This window comes from Salmo trutta, chromosome 21, assembly GCF_901001165.1.
Source record: "Salmo trutta chromosome 21, fSalTru1.1, whole genome shotgun sequence".
Taxonomy (NCBI): Eukaryota; Metazoa; Chordata; class Actinopteri; order Salmoniformes; family Salmonidae; genus Salmo; species Salmo trutta.
The window spans coordinates 10,692,919-10,715,899 of NC_042977.1; the positions used below are offsets into that span (position 1 = coordinate 10,692,919).

The 22,981-nt window shown below is 40.6% G+C and overlaps 1 protein-coding gene across 3 annotated transcripts; it reads right to left on the minus strand.

Annotated features, from left to right (window-relative positions):
• Window positions 1-127: 127 nt before the first annotated feature.
• LOC115156656 (NACHT, LRR and PYD domains-containing protein 12) lies at window positions 128-21,846 on the minus strand. 3 transcript variants are annotated; one of them, XM_029704183.1, is made up of 9 exons: window positions 21,526-21,846; window positions 15,826-16,109; window positions 15,356-15,544; window positions 10,732-12,598; window positions 7,780-7,878; window positions 7,280-7,453; window positions 5,150-5,314; window positions 4,896-4,939; window positions 128-1,985 (listed from the first exon to the last, which is right to left on the minus strand). In XM_029704183.1, the coding sequence occupies exons 2-9, from the start codon at window positions 16,091-16,093 to the stop codon at window positions 1,453-1,455; spliced, it is 3,339 nt and encodes a 1,112-aa protein (XP_029560043.1). In that variant the 5' UTR covers window positions 16,094-16,109; window positions 21,526-21,846; the 3' UTR covers window positions 128-1,452. The 3 variants fall into 3 exon arrangements, with proteins under 3 accessions (XP_029560043.1, XP_029560041.1, XP_029560042.1); XM_029704181.1 differs by having other exon boundaries at window positions 7,780-7,950; XM_029704182.1 differs by lacking the exon at window positions 21,526-21,846 and having other exon boundaries at window positions 7,780-7,950; window positions 15,826-16,415.
• Between the last annotated feature and the right edge of the window lie 1,135 nt (window positions 21,847-22,981).

Sequence of the window (22,981 nt, forward strand, 5' to 3'; positions counted from 1 at the left end):
TCCCACACTTTGATTAGAAATGATCGCACGCATGGTTAACCAACATTTCTGTTCGTACGCAACATTGATAAATGAAGGCCCAGGTACCATCTGGATATATAAATATAGTTCACATAAGAGTCAAACATGTCATAACATACCTTTAATTCACATGATGGTCAAACATTTTGTAATACAAATACTCCAATATCACAAACTATAGGTTTTACTCTTGCATCATGCTCAGTTCACTATTGGACATAGGCCTACTGTACTGTAGGCTAATATGTTATTGGGTTGACGATGTGTTAAATATCACATTTTAGTCATTTAGCAGAGGTTCTTATCCAGAGCTACTTACAGTAGTGCGTTCACACATTTTTCATACCGGTCCCCTGTGAGAATCACACCCACAACCCTGGCATTGCAAGTGCCAGGCTCTACCAACTGAACCACACGGGATACATTCACGAGCTGGCGTGGGCCGATGCCCTGGGGTTGTTGGATTAAACAAATCTCCATTTGTTTCCCTTTCACATAATCAACATGGCATGAATAATATAAGTTGTTTTAGTATCGGAAAATCATGAGTAATGAATTGCTAAAGGTATGCTTATGAAACTCCTGATGTTGCAGTCATATAAACTGTGGTGAGACAGTTGCAATCTTAATTTGAGACAGTTTGCTACAGCAGGAAAAGAATCCTGCAGCAACAGGAAATGTGAATTGGGAAAGGTGAATTGGACATTTTTATAGGGGTGGATGAAATTTCAAATTCCAGACTTTAGAAGCCTTTTTAAAACTCACTACAAGTTTGCATTTCCTGCTGTGCAGTAAAATTCTCAGCAACAAAAGTGATCAAATTAAGATCCTACACCTGTACATCTTTTCAGTTTATTTCAAGTGTGACATCTTCAAATAACATAATAGTATAATCCCAGTGATCCCAGTATATACAGCGGCAACTGTCAGAATGACCTAATAAACAATACTTACACTCCTACAACAGTTAATATCAATAAATACTGAAAAATAATATCTCCAAGTGTCTTTTTTCCACTTTGGTTGTGAGTCTTTTTTTTTCTCTCAACAGTCAGTGTTCAAAGTCTTTCAGATATAGTTTTTTTGTGCGTCACTAGTGTTCTGAGTATAACCAGTAGCACTACTTAAGAGTTGTAGCAGTCCGTCTGTGTATTTGTTTTACCAGTAACCGGTTGACTTTACTCTGTAGTTGGGTTGCAATCCTGGTGTCTGTAATATACTGTACCTCCAGTGTCGTGTTGAATTTGTGATAATCGGTCACACAGATACCAAGTTCATGGCAAAATATGTACCATGAAAATTCCATTCAGTGTAATTTAGTTCAAACAGAAGCAGAGTTGTTGTGTCAGCAATTTCACAAAACACTCTACGAATGCCATTATTTACAAACGCCAATAATAACAAGACTGCCGCAGTCCTAATGCAAAGTTTTTACCTCAGAGTCACTGAGGAGCCACTCCCGACATAAAACCCTGGGTAGAGGGGCTCAGTGAATTTGGTGTGGAATGTGTACAGGTGTGTCCGTAAGTTCGATGAGACTCTGCAGAAGGACAGAATGCCGGCCTGCCAGTCCAGATACACTCCTACTCTGTAGTAAGGGGAGGATTGGACAGGAAACTCAGTGTAGTTATTATTGTGCCAGGTGGTGTTACTGTGATTAGAGGACTCCAAACTCCAAGACTTACGATTGTATCCAAGCACACAGTCTTTACGCCCTCCTGTCCTGCTGATTCCTTTATATGCCATTCCTATAACAGCCCATTCCCCATTCCAATCTGCCTCCCAGTAACAGGGCCCAGGCCCAGATAGACCCTCTCTACACAGCACCTGTTCACAGTTCCCAAATCTCTCTGGGTGATCAGGATACCGCTGCTTCTCATCCACCCATGTCACCTTTCTGTTCCCCTCAGACAGAGAGAGGCGTCTGTGTGCAGTGTTTGGGTCCAGTGTGAGATTACGTGCATCTGAAATGGGGAGATGAAGACATAACTGATCACATTTCATCAAATTATCCAACAATAGGCGGGGGGGGGGGCAACTAAAAAAAAAATCCACAAAGCTTAAATGTCAAAGCTGGCTGGACTTAAAATATCGAGATGACATGGAATACTCCACTAACTCAATGATTTTTGCTAAATGTTGGTTGAATTAAACAACTGTTGTCTGAACTTAAATATTGAAGATTTTCTTTCTAACAGTAATGGCGAGTTAAGTTTGCCGAGACCCCAACTTAAAATATTGTGTTGGCCTAAAATACATATTTCCTAGTGTGAATTTCAGCAAGTTACATTTTACTTTATTTTATTACTTGTCAGGGACCGGTTTACAATTAAAGCATCCATTTCAGAGGCTGAAATATTATGCATTAAAACCAGATTTAGCTTTAAAAAATTTTTGATTTGTTCTCACCATTAGTGAGATTGTTTCTGTTTTATCTGGTCTGTGCTTCATATAAGCATATCCAAATGAACCCACTGTCTGGTCCATTAACTGGATCATGACTGAAACTCGAAAGGAGTCAAAGTGGAACATTCCAACAATCTCATGAGTAAATCAATTTAACTTTTCCCCAACTATCCACAATGTTTTGGTCAACCTAAAATATGAATTTCATAAAATACAAAAAGTTGGGTAAATCAAAAAGGCTGTGGAACTAGTTACAAAATCTTTTTGAGTTGGGCCACCTCAGTTAATTTTTTTTACAGTGTATGATTGTCATTATCTATCATGCCCAGTGGTGTAGCGGAGGTTAAACGCACATAAACACCGTTAACCCACCTTTTTTCGGCGAGCGTATGACCATCTTTTGCGCAAAAATACATTGAAAGTATAGGGAGCGTTACTTTACTCACCCGAACGGCGATCAACGTTTACCCACTTATTGTTTTGCCACTACCTCCCTGATCCTACCTCCATTATCAAAGTTTGAATTTGTGGGACATTTTCACGCTGGGAGAAATTTTACAGCATGACATCACAACCAGAACGATTGGGAACTATTTCACGCTGGGAAGATTTTTTTTTTTTACACGGGACAGGGTGTCATGTAAAAAATCTTCCGAGCATGAAGTAGTTCCCAGTCGTTCGGATTGTGATGTCATGCTGTAAAAATTTCTCTCAGCGTGAAAATGTTCCCAGTTCAATAATTGCACGGGCATCTCTTTATGTGGATGGCTGAGCTCGTGAGGATATTTCTCTCACAACCTCCCTCAATCTCTCAAAACTGTTTTGTGGGCACGAGCGTTTGCTTCACACATCTGCCAATCAAAGGTGGCCAGGATGATTGACTCTGACAAACCAGAAGCTTGTTGAGGGATGAGGTCACCATATAAATACCCAGACTCACGCGTCAAAGGGCTGAGGGTTGATGTGAGGAGAGATTATTATAATTATGAAAAAAAAAATATTGCAAAGACTAGGTGCATATATTTTGTTAGCTAGCTATACAAATTAGTTAAAACCGCACACCTCTGAGAACAAGCCATCTCGACCAGTTTACAAATAATTATGCTAGCTAGCTAAATCAAGGGCAAGGGGGTGTGGTGTGAAAGAAACATCTGCTGGAGCTCAGCCATCCACACTGACACGTGTGCAATTATTGACTGGGAAAATGTTTCACTCTGACACCAGGATCATACTATAGGTGCCGGGCCTCACCCAATTTAACCCGTGTATAAGATGTGTAATTGTCAGTGATTTTCTTTTTCTTTATTGCCTTTTGTAGATATTGAGCCAGCTAAACGTTATTTAGATCTGGGCCCGGTTTTCCAAAAGCGTAAAACTGTATTGTGCAAAAAAAGTAATATGACTTTGAATAGCCATTAAATAATTTAAGAGCACCCTCTCCCTCCCCTCCCGGAGGACCTGAGCCCTGGGACCATGCCTCAGGACTACCTGGCCAGATGACTCCTTGCTGTTCCCAGTGCACCTGGTTGTGCTGCTGCTCCAGTTTCAACGATTCTGCCTGCGGCTATGGAATCCTGACCTGTTCACCGAATGTGCTACCTTTTCCCAGACCTGCTGTTTTCGACTCTCTCTACCGCACCTGCTGTCTCTAACTCTGAATGCTCGGCTATGAAAAGTCAACTGACATTTACTCCTGAGGTGCTGACCTGTCGCACCCTCTACAACCACTGTGATTTATTATTATTTGACCCTTGCTGGTCATCTATGAACATCTTGGCCATGTACTGTTATAATCTCAACCCGGCACCGCCAGAAGAGGACTGGCCACCCTTCAGAGCCTGGTTCCTCTCTAGGTTTCTTCCTAGGTTCCTGCCTTTCTAGGGAGTTTTTCCTAGCCACTGTGCTTCTACATCTGCATTGCTTGCTGTTTGGGGTTTTAGGCTGGGTTTCTGTATTGCACTTTGTGACATTGGCTGATGTAAAAAGGGCTTTATAAATACATTTGATTGATACAGCGAGATATTTAGCCAATATTCTGGAATCATTTTCAGCACTGGACAGCTCCTGTGATGACAGTTAAGTTTCACTTTGTAGCGACTGCACTGCATGGTATTTTGGGAAACGGGTGTGACATCTTCAGACGTTAATTGTTTTTACAATGCATCGTTTAAACACTCGTAAGACTAATTTCAAATCTTTATCGGAAAACCGGCCCTGATCATTTGAACATGTCTTTTCATGGCTTTGAAAAAAAAAGATTCCATAATTTAGACCTCTCGTGTCCAGGAAATAAATGTAGTAGGCCTACAACATAGATGGCTGTATTTCACTTCACTTTGACCAGTTAACAAAAATGTATTCAGATGTGTCCATCAGCTCAGAGAACAAGTGTACAAAAGGAAATTATACATTTCTGTTATGGACATGAATGGGATAAAAGTTTATTCATCCCAGCAATCAACACTCACATTTAATTTGACCTGGTTGGGTTGTGAAATCTCCATGTCCCATGCTGTAGGAAAAACAAAACAAATGAATAACATGCACGCACACACACTCACCCACAAATACACACAAATTAATGCAAGCATGTAACAGAGCCAAAGAAAGAGCTTTAAACACAACTTCACTAACTTATCTGTTCTCACAACTTTACTGGTCTGTTCTCACACTGGTTACTGGATGTTTGGCTAACAATAAATGAGAAAATGGTACAACATACTTGAGTTTCTCCAGTTTACAGCAGGGATCCTCTAATATAGCAGAGAGCAGATTCACTCCTGAGTGATTGTAGCTCAGGTCCAGCTCTCTCAGGTGTGAGGGGTTTGACCTCAGAGCTGAGGCCAGGGAAGCACAGCCTTTCTTTGCGACTCCACAGAATGACAGCCTGCAGAGTGTATCATGAGTTTACATCCTCTAGTGGAGAAAATGGTAGCTGTGTATGTCTTCCTCAATTATTTACAAATGTCACATTTGTATTTAGAAAATAAATGGTAAAAAATAGAATTAAATACATTAGAATTGAATAAATATTGCATCTTAATTCATGACAAAATCTTCTTTATGCAATTAGGTACATGGCATTTGGAAAGTATTCAAACCCCTTCCCTTTTTCCACATTTTGTTATGTTACAGCCTTATTCTAAAATTGATTAAATAAAACAGTTTTCCTCAATCTACACACAATCCCCCATAATGACAAAGTGAAAACAGTTTTTTTGTGCAAGTTTACTGCAAATAAACAGATACCTTATTTACATAAGTATTCAGATACCCTTTGCTATGAGCCTTGAAATTGAGCTCAGGTGCATTCTGCTTCCATTGAGCATCCTTGATGTTTCTACAACTTCATTGGAGTCCACATGTGGTAAATTCAATTGATTGGACATGCTTTGGAAAGGCACACACCTGTCTATATAAGCGCCTACAGTTGACAGTGCATGTCAGAGCAAAAACCAAGCCATGAGGTGGAAGGAATTGTCCCTAGAGCTCCGAGACAGGATTGTGTCGAGGCACAGACGTGGGGAAGGGTACCGATACATTTCTGCAGTATTAAAGGTCCCCAAGAACACAGTGGCCTCCATCATTCTTAAATGGAAGAAGTTTGGAACCACCAAAACTCTTCCTAGAGCTGGCCGCTCGGCCAAACTGAGCAATTGGGGGAGAAGGGCCTTGGTCAGGGAGGTGACCAAGAACCCGATGGTCCCTCTGACAAAGCTCCAGAGTTCCTCTGTGGAGATGGAAGAACCTTCCAGAAGGACAACCATCTCTGCAGCACTCCACCTATCAGGTCTTTATGGTAGAGTGGCCAGATGGAAGCTACTCCTCAGTAAAAGGCATGACAGCCCGCTTGGAGTTTGCCAAAAGGCACCTAAAGGACTCTCAGACAATGAGAAACAAGATTCTCTGGACTGATGATAGCAAGATTGAACTCTTTGGCCTGAATGCTAAGCGTCACATCTGGAAGAAACCTGACACCATCCCTACTGTGAAACATGGTGGTGGCAGCATCATGCTGTGGGGATGTTTTTCAGCGGCAGGCACTGGGAGACAAGTCAGGATCGAGGGAAAGATGAACGGAGCAAAGTACAGAGAGATCCTTGATGAAAACCTGCTCCAGAGCGCTCAGGACCTCAGACTCGGGCGAAGGTTCACCTTCCAACAGGACAACAACCCTAAGCACACGTCCAAGACAACGCAGGAGTGACTTTGGGACAAGTTTCCGAATGTCCTTGAGTGTCCCAGCCAGATCCCAGACTTGAACACGACCAAACATTACATTTTACATTTTTACTTTTTAGTCATTTAGCAGACACTCTTATCCAGAGCGACTTACAGTAGTGAATGAATACATTTCATACAATTTCATACATTTAGCCAAACATCTCTGGAGAGACCTGAAAATAGCTGTGCAGCGACGCCCCCCCCCCCCCATCCAACCTGACAGAGCTTGAGAGGATCTACAGAGAAAAATGGGAGAAACTCCCCAAATACAGGTGTGTCAAGATTGTAGCGTCATACCCAAGAAGACTTGAGGCTGTAATCGCTGCCAAAGGTGCTCCAACAAAGTACTGAGTAAAGGGTCTGAATACATATGTAAATGTGGTATTTCCGTTTTTTTTTTTACTACATTTGCTAACATTTCTAAAAACCTGTTTTTGCTTTGTTATTATGGGGTATTGTGTGTAGATTTGATTAGGGAAAAAATACTATTTAATCCATTTTAGAATAAGGCTGAAACGTAACAAAATGTAGAAAAAGTTTAAATTCAGCTGACATATTAGTCCGATATTGTCCTCGATACATATGGTTGATAACATAAGAACTAGTTAACTAATGCAGGAATACTGACCTCAGTGTCTCAAGCTTACAGTGTGGATTCTCCAGTCCAGCCGAGAGCAGTTCCGCTCCTGAATTCCGCAGGTCATTGTCACTCAGGTCCAGCTCTCTCAGGTTTGAAGAGTTTGACTTTAGAACTGAGGCCAAAGAAGCACAGCCTTTCGCTGTGACTCCACAAAATGACAACCTGCAGTGTATCATGAGTTTACATCGTTTAGTAGTGAAAGTGGGAAATGGAAGCTTTGTATGTCTTCCTCAATCTCTTAAAATATGATCATTATTGATCACATTATTACATATAATAAGTATTGCATCTTGAAAGTACTTTTTTTTTTATACAATTGTATACTGTAGAATAGATTTGAAATCAAATGTTCTCTTATGTAGTTAAGTAGCCTAACTATGACATTTAAATTTGGCTGAGGTCAAACACATTAGTCTGACATTGTTGAAAGGGGAATAAATGTGGATTTGAAGAACTATCCAAATGTGAACTAATACAGGAAAACTAACCTCAGTGTCTCAAGTTTACAGTGCGGATTCTCCAGTCCAACAGCGAGCAGCTTGACTCCTGAATCCATCAGCAGGTTGTTGTCACTCAGGTCCAGCTCTCTGAGGTGGGAGGAGTTGAGAGCTGAGGCTAAAGCTTCACAGCATCTCTCTGTGAGGTTACATCCATTCAGTCTATGAAAGGTAAAATACTAATTTATCACAGTTACACAAATCTAGTGAACAAGTAGCTTATATTTTGATAACATTGGGAAAAAAATGAACATTGGAAAGTTTAATTCCAAAACGCTATATATCCATTTGATTTTTAGATGAGATTTTATTGTTTAAAGAAATGATGAAAGAGTGGTGTGTTTTTTTCACCATCTAATCATGGCATGGTGTTGTTCAATGACAGACATGTATTTGTTTAAACTCTATCAGATAGGCAAATAATGTTTTTTTGCAAAATGCTACCGTGGCTTCAGAAAGTATTCACACCCCTTGACTTTTTCCACATTTGTGTTACAGCCTGAATTTAAAATTGATTAAATTTAGATTTCTTTGGTCACTGGCCTAAACACACAATACCCCATGATGTCGAAGTGGAATTATGTTTTTAGAAAGTTTTACAACTTAATAAATGAAAAGCTGAAATGTCTTGAGTCAATAAGTATTCAACCCCTTTGTTATGGCAAGACTAAATAAGTTCAGGAGTAAAAAATTGCTTAACATGTCACATAAGTTGCATGGACTCACTGTTTGCAATAATATTGTTTAGCATTATTTTTGAATGACTACCTCATCTCTGTACCCCACACATACAATTATCTGTAAGGTCCCTCAGTCGAGCACTCAATTTCAAACGGATTCAACCACGACGACCAGGGAGGTTTTCCAATGCCTTGAAAAAAGGGGCACCTATTGGTCGATGGGTAAAAAGAAAACATTGGGGGGGGGAGCAGACATTGAATATCCCTTTGAGCATGGTGAAGTTATTCATTACACTTTGGATGGTGTATCAATACACCCAGTCACTACAAAGATAGAGGCGTTCTTCCTAACTCAGTTTCCGGAGAGGAAGGAAACCGCTCAGGGATTTCACCATGAGGCCAAAGGTGACTTTAAAACAGTTACAGAGCTTAATGGTTGTGATAGGAGAAAACTGAGGGTGGATCAACAACATTGTAGTTACTCCACAATACTAACCTAATTGACAGTGAGAAGAAGGAAGCCTGTACAGAATAAAAATATTCCATTCTCCATATTTTCAAGCTTAGTGGTGGCAGCATTATGGTATGGGTTTTGCGGACAGGGAAGTTTTGCAGAATAATAAATAAACGGAATGGAGCTAAGCACAGGCTAAATCCTAGAGGAAAAGCTGGTTGTCTGCTTTCCACTAGACACTGGGAGATCAATTCACCTTTCAACAGTACAATAACCTAAAACACAAGGCCAAATCTACACGGGGGTTGCTTATCAAGAAGACCATGAGTGTTCCTGAGTGGCTGAGTATTTATTTTTTATATTTTTTTTTACTTAAATCTATGGAAAGAGCTTGAAGAATTTTGAAAAGAATAATTGGCAAATGTTGCACAATCCAGGTGTGGAAAATTCTTACCAAGAAAGACTCACAAGCTGTAATTACTGCCAAAGGTGCTTATACAAACTATTGACTTAGGGGTGTGAATACTTATATAAATACTTGTATTTTATTTTTAATAAATGTGCACAGGCTAAATCTGCTAGGATTTACGCTGTGTACTACTCCCTTCACAGAACAGCGCAAACTGGCTCTAACCAGAATAGAAAGAGGAGTGGGAGGCCAGCATCCCGGAGTCGCCTCTTCACTGTTGACGTTGAGACTGGTGTTTTGCGGGTACTATTTAATGAAGCTGCCAGTTGAGGACTTGTGAGGTGTCTTTCTCAAATTAGACACTCTAATGTACTTGCTCAGTTGTGCACCGGGGCCTCCCACTCCTTCTATTCTGGTTAGAGCCAGTTTGCGCTGTTCTGCGAAGGGAGTAGTACACAGCGTTGTACGAGATCTTCAGTTTCTTGGCAATTTCTCGCATGTAATAGCCTTCATTACTCAGAACACGAATAGACTGACACGTTTCAGAAGAAAGTTATTTGTTTCTGGCCATTTTGAGCCTGTAATCGAACCCACAAATGCTGATGCTCCAGATTCTCAACTAGTCTAAAGAAGGCCAGTTTTATTGCTTCTTTAATCAAAACAAAACAGTTTTCAGCTGTGCTAACATAATTGCAAAAGGGTTTTCTAATGATCAATTAGCCTTTTAAAATGATAAACTTGGATTAGCTAACACAACGTGCCATTGGAGCACAGGAGTTATGGTTGCTGATAATGGGCCTCTACGCCTATGTAGATATTCCATTTAAAAAAAAGATCTGCCTTTTCCAGCTACAATAGTCATTTACAACGTCTACACTGTATTTCTGATCAATTTGACGTCATTTTAATGGACTTGTTTTCTTAAAAAAACAAGGACATTTCTAAGTGACCCCAAACTTTTGAACGGTGGTGTGAGTTATAAAAAAAATCAATACAGTAATATAAAATCTGTAAAACATTTAAATTTGACATTTTTGTCATTTAGCAGATGCTCTTATTCAGAGTGACTTGCAATAAGTGCATTCATCTTAAGACAGCTAGGTGAGACAAACACATGGAATGGAATGTTCGTATCCTGTATGATTGACTATACAGTCAAACATACAGGATGCGAACATTCCATTCCATCTAAACAATGGGTATATTTAAAAAATCTATGAATGACAAATTTGAGAACAGCAATATTTTACACACACATTAAGGTACCCATAAGCAATAATTTCTTATGAAAAAACACATGTGAAATTGGTGGATATAGCATTTTGGAAATAAACTCTTCACATGTATAATATAATTGAATTTTGACTGACCATTTATAATATAGTATGTTTTCAACTCACAGAGATGTTCTGGAGGCTTTGACGACTGGCAACAGTCTCAGAAGCCCCTTTTCTGATCTGGAGTATTTCTTCAGATCAAAGACAACCAGCTCCTCTTCTGAAGTCAACAACACAAAGACCAGAGCTGACCACTGTGCAGGTGAGAGTTCTTCTCTGGAGACATTTCCTGAGCTCAGGTAGTTTTGGATCTCCTTCACCAGTGAATGGTCATTTAGTTCATTTAGACAGTGGAACAGATTGATGCACTTCTCTGGAGAGTGATTCTTTCTGATCTTCCTCTTTATGTACTTGACTGTTTGCTCATGGCACTGAGAGCTGCTTCTCGTGCTCCTTGTCGGTGTCAGTAGGCCGTGTAAGTGAGACTGATTGGACTCTAGTGAGAGGCCCAGAAGGAAGCGGAGGAACAGGTCCAGGTGTCCATTCTTACCCCGTAAGGCTTTATCCACAGCACTCTTGTGAAAGGTGAAGGCAGGTTTTAATGTAAACTTCCTAAGAATTTTTCTGATGGCGGAATGGTCTTTGTTCATTAGGTTTACATTGCTGTTGTTGAATGATAAAAAGACATACAACGCAGCCAGAAACTCCTGGATGCTCAGATGCACGAAGCTGTACACCTTCTCCTGGAACGGCCCATAATCCTCTCTGAAGAGCTGTGTGAACACTCCCAAGCGAACCGAAGCTTCTCTGGCATTAATGTCACACTCTTGCAGATCTGACTCATAGAAAATTAGGTTGCCATTTTTTAGCTGTTGAAAAGCCAGTTTTCCCAGTGCCATAATGCTCTCTTTATCCCAGTGTGGATCTCCCTCACCTTTCTCATTATATTTCTCGTTCATCTGTTTAGCATGAAACACCAGTAAACCAAGGAATAATTGAGTCAGAGTCTTTGGTATTTCTCCATTCGTATCTGTATTCAATATGCGCTCCAGAACTGTAGCTGAGATCCAACAGAAGACTGGTATGTGGCACATTATGTGGAGACTCCTTGATGTCTTAATGTGTGAGATGATTCTGTTTGCCAGATTCTCATCACTGAATCTCTTCCTGAAGTACTCCTCCTTCTGTGGGTCATTGAACCCTCGTACTTCTGTCACTTGGTCAACACACCCAGATGGAATCTGATTGGATGCTGCAGGTCTAGAGGTTATCCAGAGGCGAGCAGAGGGAAGCAGATTCCCATTGATGAGGGATTTCAGAAGTACATCCACTAAGGTTGGCTCTGTAGCTTTATCCCAGCTATCATTTTTCTTGTAGTCTAGAGGCAATCGACACTCATCTAGACCATCAAGGACAAATAGAACTTTGTACTTGCTCTCATTGTAGTTTGGGTTTCCTGAGTCTTGTAATTTTGTGAAAATCTGATAGAGAAATTCCTTCTTAATCACCTTTGCCTCTCTGATGCATTCATGAACAAGATCCACTAAACTCAGCAATTTATTCCTCACCAAATTTAGCTCTCGAAAAGGCAGTGAAAATATGAACTGGATATCTTGATTTGCTTTTCCTTCAGCCCAGTCCAAAATGAACTTAAGTACAGAGAATGTTTTTCCAATGCCAGCGACTCCCTTCGTCAGCACAGTTCTGGTAGGTTTGTCTTGTCCAGTTACAAATTTAAAGATGTTATTGCATTCGATCAACTTTTCTTCTGTTGATGCTGGTGTGATGGATGCGATCTCAATCTGTCTTACCTCATGTTCATTATTGACCTCTTCACTTCCACCCTCTGTGATGTAGAGTTCTGTGTAGATCTTATTGAGAAGTGTTTTCTTTCCCTGTTTTGGCACCCCCTCAAATACATGCTGAATCTTTTCCTTCAGTTTGTATTGGAATTTACGTCGGTACTTCTCAACATCTTCATATGAAGGACCTGACAATGGATATACAATTACAGTTTAAGATTAGGTATAATCAAGGTTTGATTGTATTTAGCGACTCAATTATCAGTCCCTCCGTGATTTTGCGAAGCCAAAGAGGTGTTTTTATTTTTTTTTAAGTTATTGTTTAAGTGGCTTAATAATTGAACAGTGCACAAAGGGTACTTGCGACTGTGATTCCTGAAATGCAGCGCTTGTTGAAGCATTTTTTTTTTTATTCTGAAATTGTACTTTTGTTGCATTGTTTGCTAGCTGGTTAGCTAGCTCACTGGCCACAATTGAACATGTTGCTAATGGTAGCTAGCAAGTTAATATAACTTATTCTCTCAATGTATGTTAGCCAGCTAAGTTAGTTGTATATGAATATAACTCTCAACTGCTGTCAACATCAGAATAAGATTTGTAGAGCACTAGTTAGGTCCAGAAGTGGTTAACAGCTTTGACTGAATGCTGACAGTGCATTCAGAGCCATCCAGTGGCTAGCCAAACTACAGAATTGTGTGTTGTAACGTAACTAAAGTTCGGGAGGAAAGACCACACATGAAACAATTTACATTTCCTCGCCTTTTGACAATCAAAAAGTGTAGAATTCCTTGTCAGGGCTGGACTAGCCAATTTGGGGCCCCGGGACACAGACCTCCAGGGGGCACCCTCTTTTTAGGAAAACAGATATTTATTTGAAAAACAGCTAACTTCCTTCATTTCAACATATTTTGCAAAAATGTGCAGTTTTATAAAGTTATTCTACACATTTTGTAATGAGGCTAAGATTTTATTTGGAGTTTTAAAGCTAATTTCCTGCAATTCTACGGTTTTTGCCATAAGAAAAATGTGGTGTTTTATAGCTCATCTCATGCTATTGTTCATGTTTTGCCATAGGCATGAGAGACATTTTTGCATCTGGCGCGTCCGTGGCTCATTTTCAAGAGAGCACCAGCATGCTCTCCCGAGCGCATTTCTCTACTATTCACGGCCCTTCCCCGAACGCACCAGCACATCTCCCGGGCACACGCAAGCCGCATGCCCTGCTCCTCGGTGGACCCGAGAGGCTGTGCCGCCTACCATCGCATCGGAGTCTCAGCTATTCATCCATCGTCGGTCAAGTAAATCATCTTGATGCAGAATCGAATCTGTTCTAAGAATTTCTCTCCACAATCCCGTATTCTCTTCTTTCATATGAAGAGTAATGTTTGATAAAAGCTCTGCTGTTTTGCACATTTCATTATGCCATTCTTTTAAGTATTGTCCAGGGTCACATTTACAACAGCCCACATGAGGGCAGCCACATATTGTATCAGATTGTTGGATTATGCTAATTTCAACCAACCATATATTGTCCACCATACTATTTAGACTCAGACTGGCTTTCTGCCATCATTATGTCCTGCCATTGTTTTTCTCTCTCTTGTTATCTTGATCACTCCCTCCATTTTCTTCCACTAAACTACTTCTCCCTCTTTCCAATTGGTTTACTACAGCTGCCCTTCCTACCCGGCGCTACAACTACATCCACCTCCCCGCATGTTGCCCACCAACCTGGGAGACACCATGCTCCTGAGGTCCACCATGATGTCATTCCCTGCCACCTCCACTGCCGTATAGTCATTCCACAACCACCAACTCAGCCCAAACCAGCTCCGGACATGGTTTCTCACTTCACAGATTACAACCTGTCATCCAACACAGACTTCACATCCCTGCAGCTTCCCCTGACGCCCCAGCAGCTTCCAGCAGTACGACTCTCCCTGAACCGAACCTCCCAGCTTCAGCTGCTTACATCCACAACCTACCTCCCTCAAGCCACCACACCGCCAAGCCACCATACAACACAGCAACTTCCTCTGCCCCACTGTCCCAACCATCTCCTTTCTCTGCTGCGGTCCACCAGCAAATCATGCAGTAAAACCTCCACGTCCCAAAGCTTCCCTGATCTTCGGCCATTGTCGAGATTCCTACCGGGATTCCCTTGCATGACACAGTCACCATTCATACCCAAGCCCACGGTTCTGCCACAACCAGATGCTATTCAGTCCGACAATCTCATACGATCATACTGTCGTCCTCCTTTGCTGAAGCCTGTTCATCAGGTTCACATCGGATTAGCCATGACGTGTTTCTCCATTCAAATCGTTTGCTCAAGCTACACGTCTCCAAACACATTCCTCTGACAGTGCATTTTCATGACAAATTGGACACCAAAAATTGCAAATTGCCTTGCAAAATGTCAGAATTGTCGCAGCAGAGTAAATAATTTTTGCCCGCAAATGTATATAAAAAAAACCACTGCGAAATCCTGGAGGGACTGATTTATTATTAAGGACAGAATACAAACTTGAGATGCGTCTGGCCAAAAGAAACTGTAATCCATGGTTTGGTATTCTATAACAGCCACTACAAACTTCAGCTAACTTTAGCCACCGCTAGTTATACATCAATGGAAGTGATTTGGCCATGAAATTATTAACAGGCACTGCATACCCCTACCACTCCCATAAATATTTTCGTAGCAGTGGCGAAAGTTAGCTGAAGTTTGTAGTGGCTGTTTAAAGAAAACTGAACCATAAATTTAAAAAAAAAATCCTATCCCATAGTTCCTCACCCTGAAAGCAGTCCATCTAATATTAATGCTATTAATGCCCTTTAATGCTACATTCTGGGAATACAAAAAAGTATATATATTTTTTTTAATGAGAAGACATATAGTTGTATTGAATGCCTCTCTCCAAAGTGTGAGATGTTATGTTATTTACCATCATCTGTAGAGTTAACAGAGGTGAGTGTATGTTTCTTAACATGGTCTCCAGGCTCAGTGTGGTTGGAGAGATCTGCAGAAGCATCCTGAACATCCTGAACTGGTACGGTGCCTGTGTTCAGGTTGGGCCTGGTTGGTATGGCTGAGACTCCTGCTGTGGCTTGGTGTTCTGTCCCTGACATTGGAACTAGATAAAACAAAAATATATATAAATTGATGTATTGATCAGTCAATGAGGTCTGTGTTTGTTTTATTTTGGAGGGACTAAATAATGTATGATTAAAGTAGTCCTCCAAAAAAAAGGGGTAGTGGGGGTGCAATTAACGAAAATATATTCCCTCCTTAAACAACTCTTTCCCTCCTAGTCGGCAAACACGTCTGGTTTCAATCAAATGTGCATTTTAGAATGATTACACCCAGCATACAGTATGAATCCTGAGCTATTTTTACAGTCCGTCTTTAACTTACCAGCTAGATCATTCCGTTTAATCTTCCGCAGAATATGGTGCGTAATCTCCAGAGCACCAGCTTCCCTATAGGCATGTACCATCTGATCCACGGTGTCCTCTCTTTTAGCATTTTCCAGCCTGCTAACTGGGATGGGAGATGAGCCACCCGAAACGCGCCGCTTCAGGTACCACTGAAATGACTTCAACTCCTCACTGGACAGTTGTTGAAGAATAGCTAGCAACCGCTCTGGGACAGGTGTGGGTGGAGCAGGTGATGAGGCGTCCATTTTAGATCACTTGACACTATTAAAACAACAGAACAAGTAAAATGTGTACATAACGTTCACACAAAACACAAAATACTAAGCCCCTGTCAATTGTGTCAATCTGCCGTTGATATGGCATTATTGGAGGACTGAATAGTTTGGAGGAGCATGTCTTTGGCAATTGGATGAGGGGCGCTATTTAAAAATGGGGATGGATAGCCAACTTGAACAAGCAAAATTAAATATGCAGCAGTGGCGGTTGGTGCCATTTAAGATTGGGGAGGACATTTTTTTTTTGATCATGGCCTTATTTCTATTACAGCATATTGGATGACTATCATTTACTGTATATTCCATTCACCCAGCTCAATGTAACATTAATAGGTTTAGGCTAGCTACTACATGATACTCATTTTCCCTATACCCATTATGAGGTTGCTACAACCTACAAATGAAAGTTTACAATGTAGGTGCACAGGTCGAGAGAAAAATGCCAAACCTTCATACCATAACTGCTAACTGCTACACACAGCCTATATCGTTGTCACCATATTAACTAGCGTCATAGTCAATATAGCTACTAGAACTAACACATTAGTAAACCAGCTACAATCACGCAGTACAGTGTACAGCAAGCAGTTTAACAGTTACACCGGTGGGCCCCGGTGGCAATATATTTTATAAAACCAAAAACTTACCTTGACTTGGAAGAGTTAGTGTTGGATAGCCTTAGCCAGATAGCTAACATAGCATCTCCGCTTGAGCAGGGTGTTTGACTATGCTAAACTAGCTAGCTGCATTCCTTAGCTAAGAAAGTGAATAAAAAATAAATAATAATAGCTAGCTCTCTCTCTCGTTCTCTCTCTTGCTTCTCCATTTTTGAATAAATTAATTTGTTCAAAACTGTTCAACTAGTGTCTTTCTCTCTCTCTCTCTGTCAACTACTCACCATATTTTATGCACTGCAGTGCTATCTAGCTGTAGCTTATGCTTTCAGTACTAGATTCTTTCAATTATACTTTGATTGGGTGGACAACATGTCAGTTCATGCACAAAGAGTTCTGATAGGTTGGAGAATGTCCTCCAGAAGTTGTCAAACTTAATGTGTAAGTCTATGGAAGGGGGTGAAAACAATGAGCCTCCTAGGTTTCGTATTGAAGTCAATGCACAATGAAGTCAGTGCATTCGGAAAGTATTCAGACCCCTTCACTTTTTCCACATTTTGTTACGTTACAGCCTTATTCTAAAATTGATTACATAAAACAAAATCCTCAATCTACACACGATACCCCATAATGACAAAGCATAAACAGGTTTTTAGAAATGTTAGCAAATATTATTATTTTGTAATATATATTTACAAGTATTCAGACCCTTTGCTATGAGACTCAAAATTGAGCTCAGGTGCATCCTGTTTCCAATGATCATCCTTGAGATGTTTCTACAACTTGGAGTCCACATGTGGTAAATTCTATTGATTGGACATGCTTTGGAAAGGCACACACCTGTCTATATAAGCTCCCACAGTTGACAGTGCATGTCAGAGCAAAAACCAAGCCATGAGGTCAAAGGAATTGTCCGTAGAGCTCTGAGACAGGATTGTACAAGGCACAGATCTGGGGAAGGGTACCAAAATAATTATGTAGCATTGAAGGTCCAAGAACACGGTGGCCTCCATCATTCTTAAATGGAAGAAGTTTGGAACCACCAAAACTCTTCCTAGAGCTGGCCACCCAGCCAAACTGAGCAATCGGGGGAAAAAGGCCTTGGTCAGGGAGGTGACCAAGAACCCAATGGTCACTCTGACAGAGCTCTAGAGCTCCTCTGTGGAGATGGTTGTCCTTCTGGAAGATTCTCCCATCTCTGCAGCACTCCACCTATCAGGCCTTTATGGTAGAATGGCCAGACGGAAGCCACTCCTCAGTAAAAGGCACATGACAGTCCACTTGGAGTTTGCCAAAAGACACCTAAAGGACTCTCAGACCATGAGAAACAAGATTCTCTGGTCTGATGATACCAAGATTGAACTCATTGGCCTGAATGCCAAGCGTCACGTCTGGAGGAAACCTGGCACCATTCCTACTGTGAAGCATGGTGGAGGCAGCATCATGCTGTGGGAATGTTTTTCAGCGGCAGGGACTGGGAGACTAGTCAGGATTGAGGGAAAGATGAACGGAGCAAAGTACAGAGAGATCCTTGATGAAAACCTGCTCCAGAGCAAAGTGTCACCTTCCACCTGGACAACGACCCTAAGCACACAGCCAAGACAACGCAGGAGTGGCTTCGGGACAAGCCTATGAATGTCCTTGAGTTGCCCAGTCAGAGCCCGGATTTGAACCCAATCTAACATCTCTGGAGAGACCTGAAAATAGCTGTGCAGCGAACCTGACAGAGCTTGAGAGGATCTGCAGAGATGCATCAGAGAAACTCCCCACATACAGGTGTGCCAAGCTTGTAGCGTCATACCCAAGAAGACTCAAGGCTGTAATCTCTGCCAAAGATGCTTCAAAGTAAAGTGTCTGAATACTTTTTGTTTTACATTTGCAAAAAGTGTTTTTTATTTAAATCGGGTATTGTGTGTAGATTGATGAAGATTTATTCACCAATCCTCTGGGAATGCACAGTACCCAGAGGATGACAGAAACTAGCTGTCCTCCGGCTACACCATGGTGCTACCTCAGAGAGTGCGGTTGAGGCTACTGCAAACCTTCATTGCAAAACAGTGTGTTTTAATCAATTATTTGAGGACGTGAATATAGACTTAAAGTGTTATAATAACCATGTAAATCTCTCTCGGACAAGGGGTCTTTTATCAAAATATTTGGCTATATATACACTACCGGTAAAACGTTTGGACACCTACTCATTCAAGGGTTTTTCTTTATTTTGACTATTTTCTACATTGTAGAATAATAGTGAAGACATCAAAACTATGAAATAACACATATGGAATCATGTAGTAACCAAAAAAGTGTTAGAACATTTGTTTATTTTAGATTCTTCAAAGTAGCCACCCTTTGCCTTGATGACAGCTTTGCACACACTTGGTATTCTTTCAACCAGCTTCACCTGGAATGCTTTTCCAACCGTCTTGAAGGAGTTCCCATATATGCTGAGCACTTGTTGGCTGCTTTTCCTTCACTCTGCGGTCCGACTCATCCCAAACCATCTCAACTTGGTTGAGGTCGGGGGATTGTGGAGGCCAGGTCATCTGATGCAGCACTCCATCACTCTCCTTCTTGGCAAAATAGCCCTTACACAGCCTGGAGGTGTGTTGGGTCATTGTCCTGTTGAAAAAAAAATGATAGTCCCACTAAGGGTAAACCAGATGGGATGGTGTATCGCTGCAGAATGCTGCGGTATCCATGCTGGTTAAGTGTGCCTTGAATTCTAAATAAATCACAGACAGTGTCACCAGCAAAGCACCCCCACACCATAACACCTCCTCCTCCATGCTTTACAGTGGAAAATACACATGCGGAGATCATCCGTTCACCCACACCGTGTCTCACAAAGACACGCCGGTAGGAACCAAAAATCTCCAATTTGGACTCCAGACCAAAAGACACATTTCCACCGGTCTAATGTCCATCATAGCGCTTGATGGGTTTTGCGATTGCACTTGCAGAAACGTTCAAAGTTCTTGAAATTTTCCGTATTGACTGACCTTCATGTCTTAAAAGTAATGATGGACTGTCGTTTCTCTTTGCTTATTTGAGCTGTTCTTACCATAATATGGACTTGGTCTTTTACCAAAATAGGGCTATCTTCTGTATACCCCCCTACCTTGTCACAACACAAGTGATTGGCTCAAACGCATTAAGAAGGAAAGAGTTTCCACAAATTAACTTAAGGCACACCTGTTAATTTAAATGCATTCCAGGTGACTACCTCATGAAGCTGGTTGAGAGAATGCCAAGAGTGTGCAAAGCTGTCATCAAGGCAAAGGGTGGCTATTGATTTGTTTAACACTTTTTTGGTTACTACATGATTCCATATGTGTTATTATTATTATCATTATTATTATTATTCTCCAATGTAGAAATAGTAAAAATAAAGAAAAACCCTTGAATGAGTAGGTGTTCTAAAACTTTTGACCGGTAGTTTATATAGCTGAATATAATGATAAAAGTCCCCTTGTCCAAGAGAGACTTACATGGTTATTAAAAAACACTAAGTATATATTTACGCCGCCAAATAATTGATTAAAACACACTGTTTTGCAATGAAGGTTTACAGTAGCCTCAACCGTACTCTCTGAGGTAGCACCATGGTGTAGCCGGAGGACAGCTAGTTTCTGTCATCCTCTGGGTACAGTGCATTTGGAAAGTATTCAGACCCCTTGACTTTTTCCACATTTTGTTACGTTACAGCCTTATTCTAAAATGGACAAAAAAAATGACATTTTCATCAATCTACACACAATACCCGATAAATTAAAAACATTTTTGCAAATGTAAAAAAAAAAAAATTCAATATCAACTTTACATAAGTATTCATACACTTTACTCAGTACTTTGTTGAAGCATCTTTGGCAGAGATTACAGCCACGAGTCTTCTTGGGTATGACGCTACAAGCTTGGCACACCTGTATGTGGGGAGTTTATCTGATGCAGATCCTCTCAAGTTCTGTCAGGTTGGATGGTGAGCATCGCTGCACAGCTATTTTTAGGTCTCTCCAGAGATTTTCTACCGAGTTCAAATCCGGACTCTGTCTGGGCAACTCAAGGACATTCAGAGACTTGTCATAGTTTTTATGTTTTCACTATTATTCTACAATGTAGAAAATAGTAAAAATAAAGAAAAACCCTTGAATGAGTAGGTGGTTAACAGTTTAAGGAACAAAGAGTAAGATGGGGAATTTTACGTGTTTGCAAAAAGACAAACTGTGGTAAGAGGCATGTAGGCCTTCTATAGTGAACAGACACATTATTCTCTACTCTCTAAAAAAATCTGTATATTCTGTTGTATCTTAGATATTGTCTCAAGATACTGGATGTTCACTGTATAAAACCAGCTCTCACTTTAAGAAGCAGTACTACTCACCCTGAAATGGACCGCAACTACTGACAAACACTTGAATCGTATCATATTTAACGGAAACAAACCAGTCTTAGCTTTCAGGAATTGGGTCATATAGTTAATAGCCCAAACCGTTCAAATGCTAGGTCGCATCCAGTGAAACTTTGTCCGCAATGCGGGGCCATGGGGTGATGAACAAATAACACATACGTAAAGCTCTGACTTTGACTTCTGATTTACTTACATGTCAAGTTAAAAATGTTCCATTCAGTAGTGGTTCACTTTCCACGTCAGGTAATATTGAGTAACCTTTCATTAAATCGGGGAAATGTGAGCAGGGTTCCACAATATCAATCAATAATATGTACAAATGTATATTTAAGTAATACCTCTGTCTTGCTCTGTTCATAGTAATATTCAAGTTTACTTACTTCATTCTCTCTTCTCTTTAAAGCAGCATATTCTGCCTCGGTTCTCAAAAATTACAACACGGCCAGGAAACTACTAGAATCAGGAAGCAGATCTTAGTCTTTAAAGTTGCCTTGTCATGAGATTTAGGGTGTTCTCACACTTGGTTCTATTCATCCAATTTTTGTGAACGATATTAAGAGTATTGCTCATTTTCTTGATTTCTTGTCAGCCCATATGTAGGAGAGTTAAAAAGGTTATTCCATGAAACTTCAAATTATTAGAATAGTACACAACACAGAACAGAACAATCAGGTTGAGGGTCAGTGGCCCAAGCCTGCGAACAGGAATATTCCAAGTTCAGACAGAAGGGGGGAGTCAGATCGCTATGATCTCCAGGAACTTTACTTTTGGTTTCTCAGTTCAATTGTTGCGCTACTAGTGCTGCCTATTGATGTTAAGTAGGCAGCTACAGTAACTGGATGATATTAACATCTTCGGTTTTTATTTCATTAAATGTATTTTATTTTATCTGGGTGTTTACGTCACCTACTAACACCCTGGTACTACACGAAAGGTATGTGTTGCAGATTACTCCTGTGTAGAAGTCCATAACGTTAAATAAATAAAGCATCCCATTGTTAATGCTATATGTATTGTAATAAGGGGGTGTGAGACTATTGAAACATGTAACTTTCATCGTTGTTATTGATTTAGTTTTACAGTGCTAAAAAGTATTGCTATTGCTAGCTAGCACGCCTTTCTGTGATGCAGCTGGTTAGCTGAGCAGCCGAGTTATGCTAGCGTTGCATTATGGGAGGTGTAGTTTTGCCCTCTAAGGTCTGAATGGGCTAAATGTGATTTCACGTTGTAGCTTGTTTTTGTACATGAGTTGTTGTACTTTAATACTGTCAACACCTAGCAATGTATTGGGGTTGTGTTTTACCTTTTTCTTCGTGCTCCTGTATTTTATTTTAACATTTATTTAACTAGGCAAGTCAGTTAAGAACAAATTCTTATTTACAATAACAGCCTAGAAACAGTGGGTTAACTGCCTTGTTCAGGGGCAGAACGACAGATTTTTACCTTGTCAGCTCTGGGATTCGATCTAGCAACCTTTCAGTTACTGACTCATCACTCTAACCACTAGGCCACCTGCCGCAACTTGTCAGATGGTGCATTGGAGACTGATGTCTTCCTGTCCTGTCTTTTCATAATACCATTGCAGGTATGGTTCTATTGTCTAAGAATTAAGATTATACATTCTTTGTATTAAGGATTGTTTATTTTATTCTATACATTATGGCTTCATGTATGAATGTGATTGTGAGAGTCCGAGAAAACACTGACAGAGAAAGAACAACTTGTCAGATGGTGCATTGGAGACTGATGTGTTCCTGTCCTTTCATAATACGATTGTAGAGAAAGATCTACATAAAAGCCCAAAAAGACAGCCGTGGTGTCGGTCTTCATTTCTTG

Excerpts from the sequence above, each read along its gene's own strand:
- LOC115156656 (XM_029704181.1), bottom strand. The coding sequence starts at position 16,093 with ATGGACGCCTCATCACCTGCTCCACCCACACCTGTCCCAGAGCGGTTG. Across the intron at positions 5,315-7,279 it reads TGTAAGCTTGAGACACTGAG|GCTGTCATTCTGTGGAGTCG; the intron begins GTCAGTATTCCT and ends TACACTCTGCAG. Across the intron at positions 1,986-4,895 it reads CCAACCAGGTCAAATTAAAT|ATGCACGTAATCTCACACTG; the intron begins GTGAGTGTTGAT and ends TCCCCATTTCAG.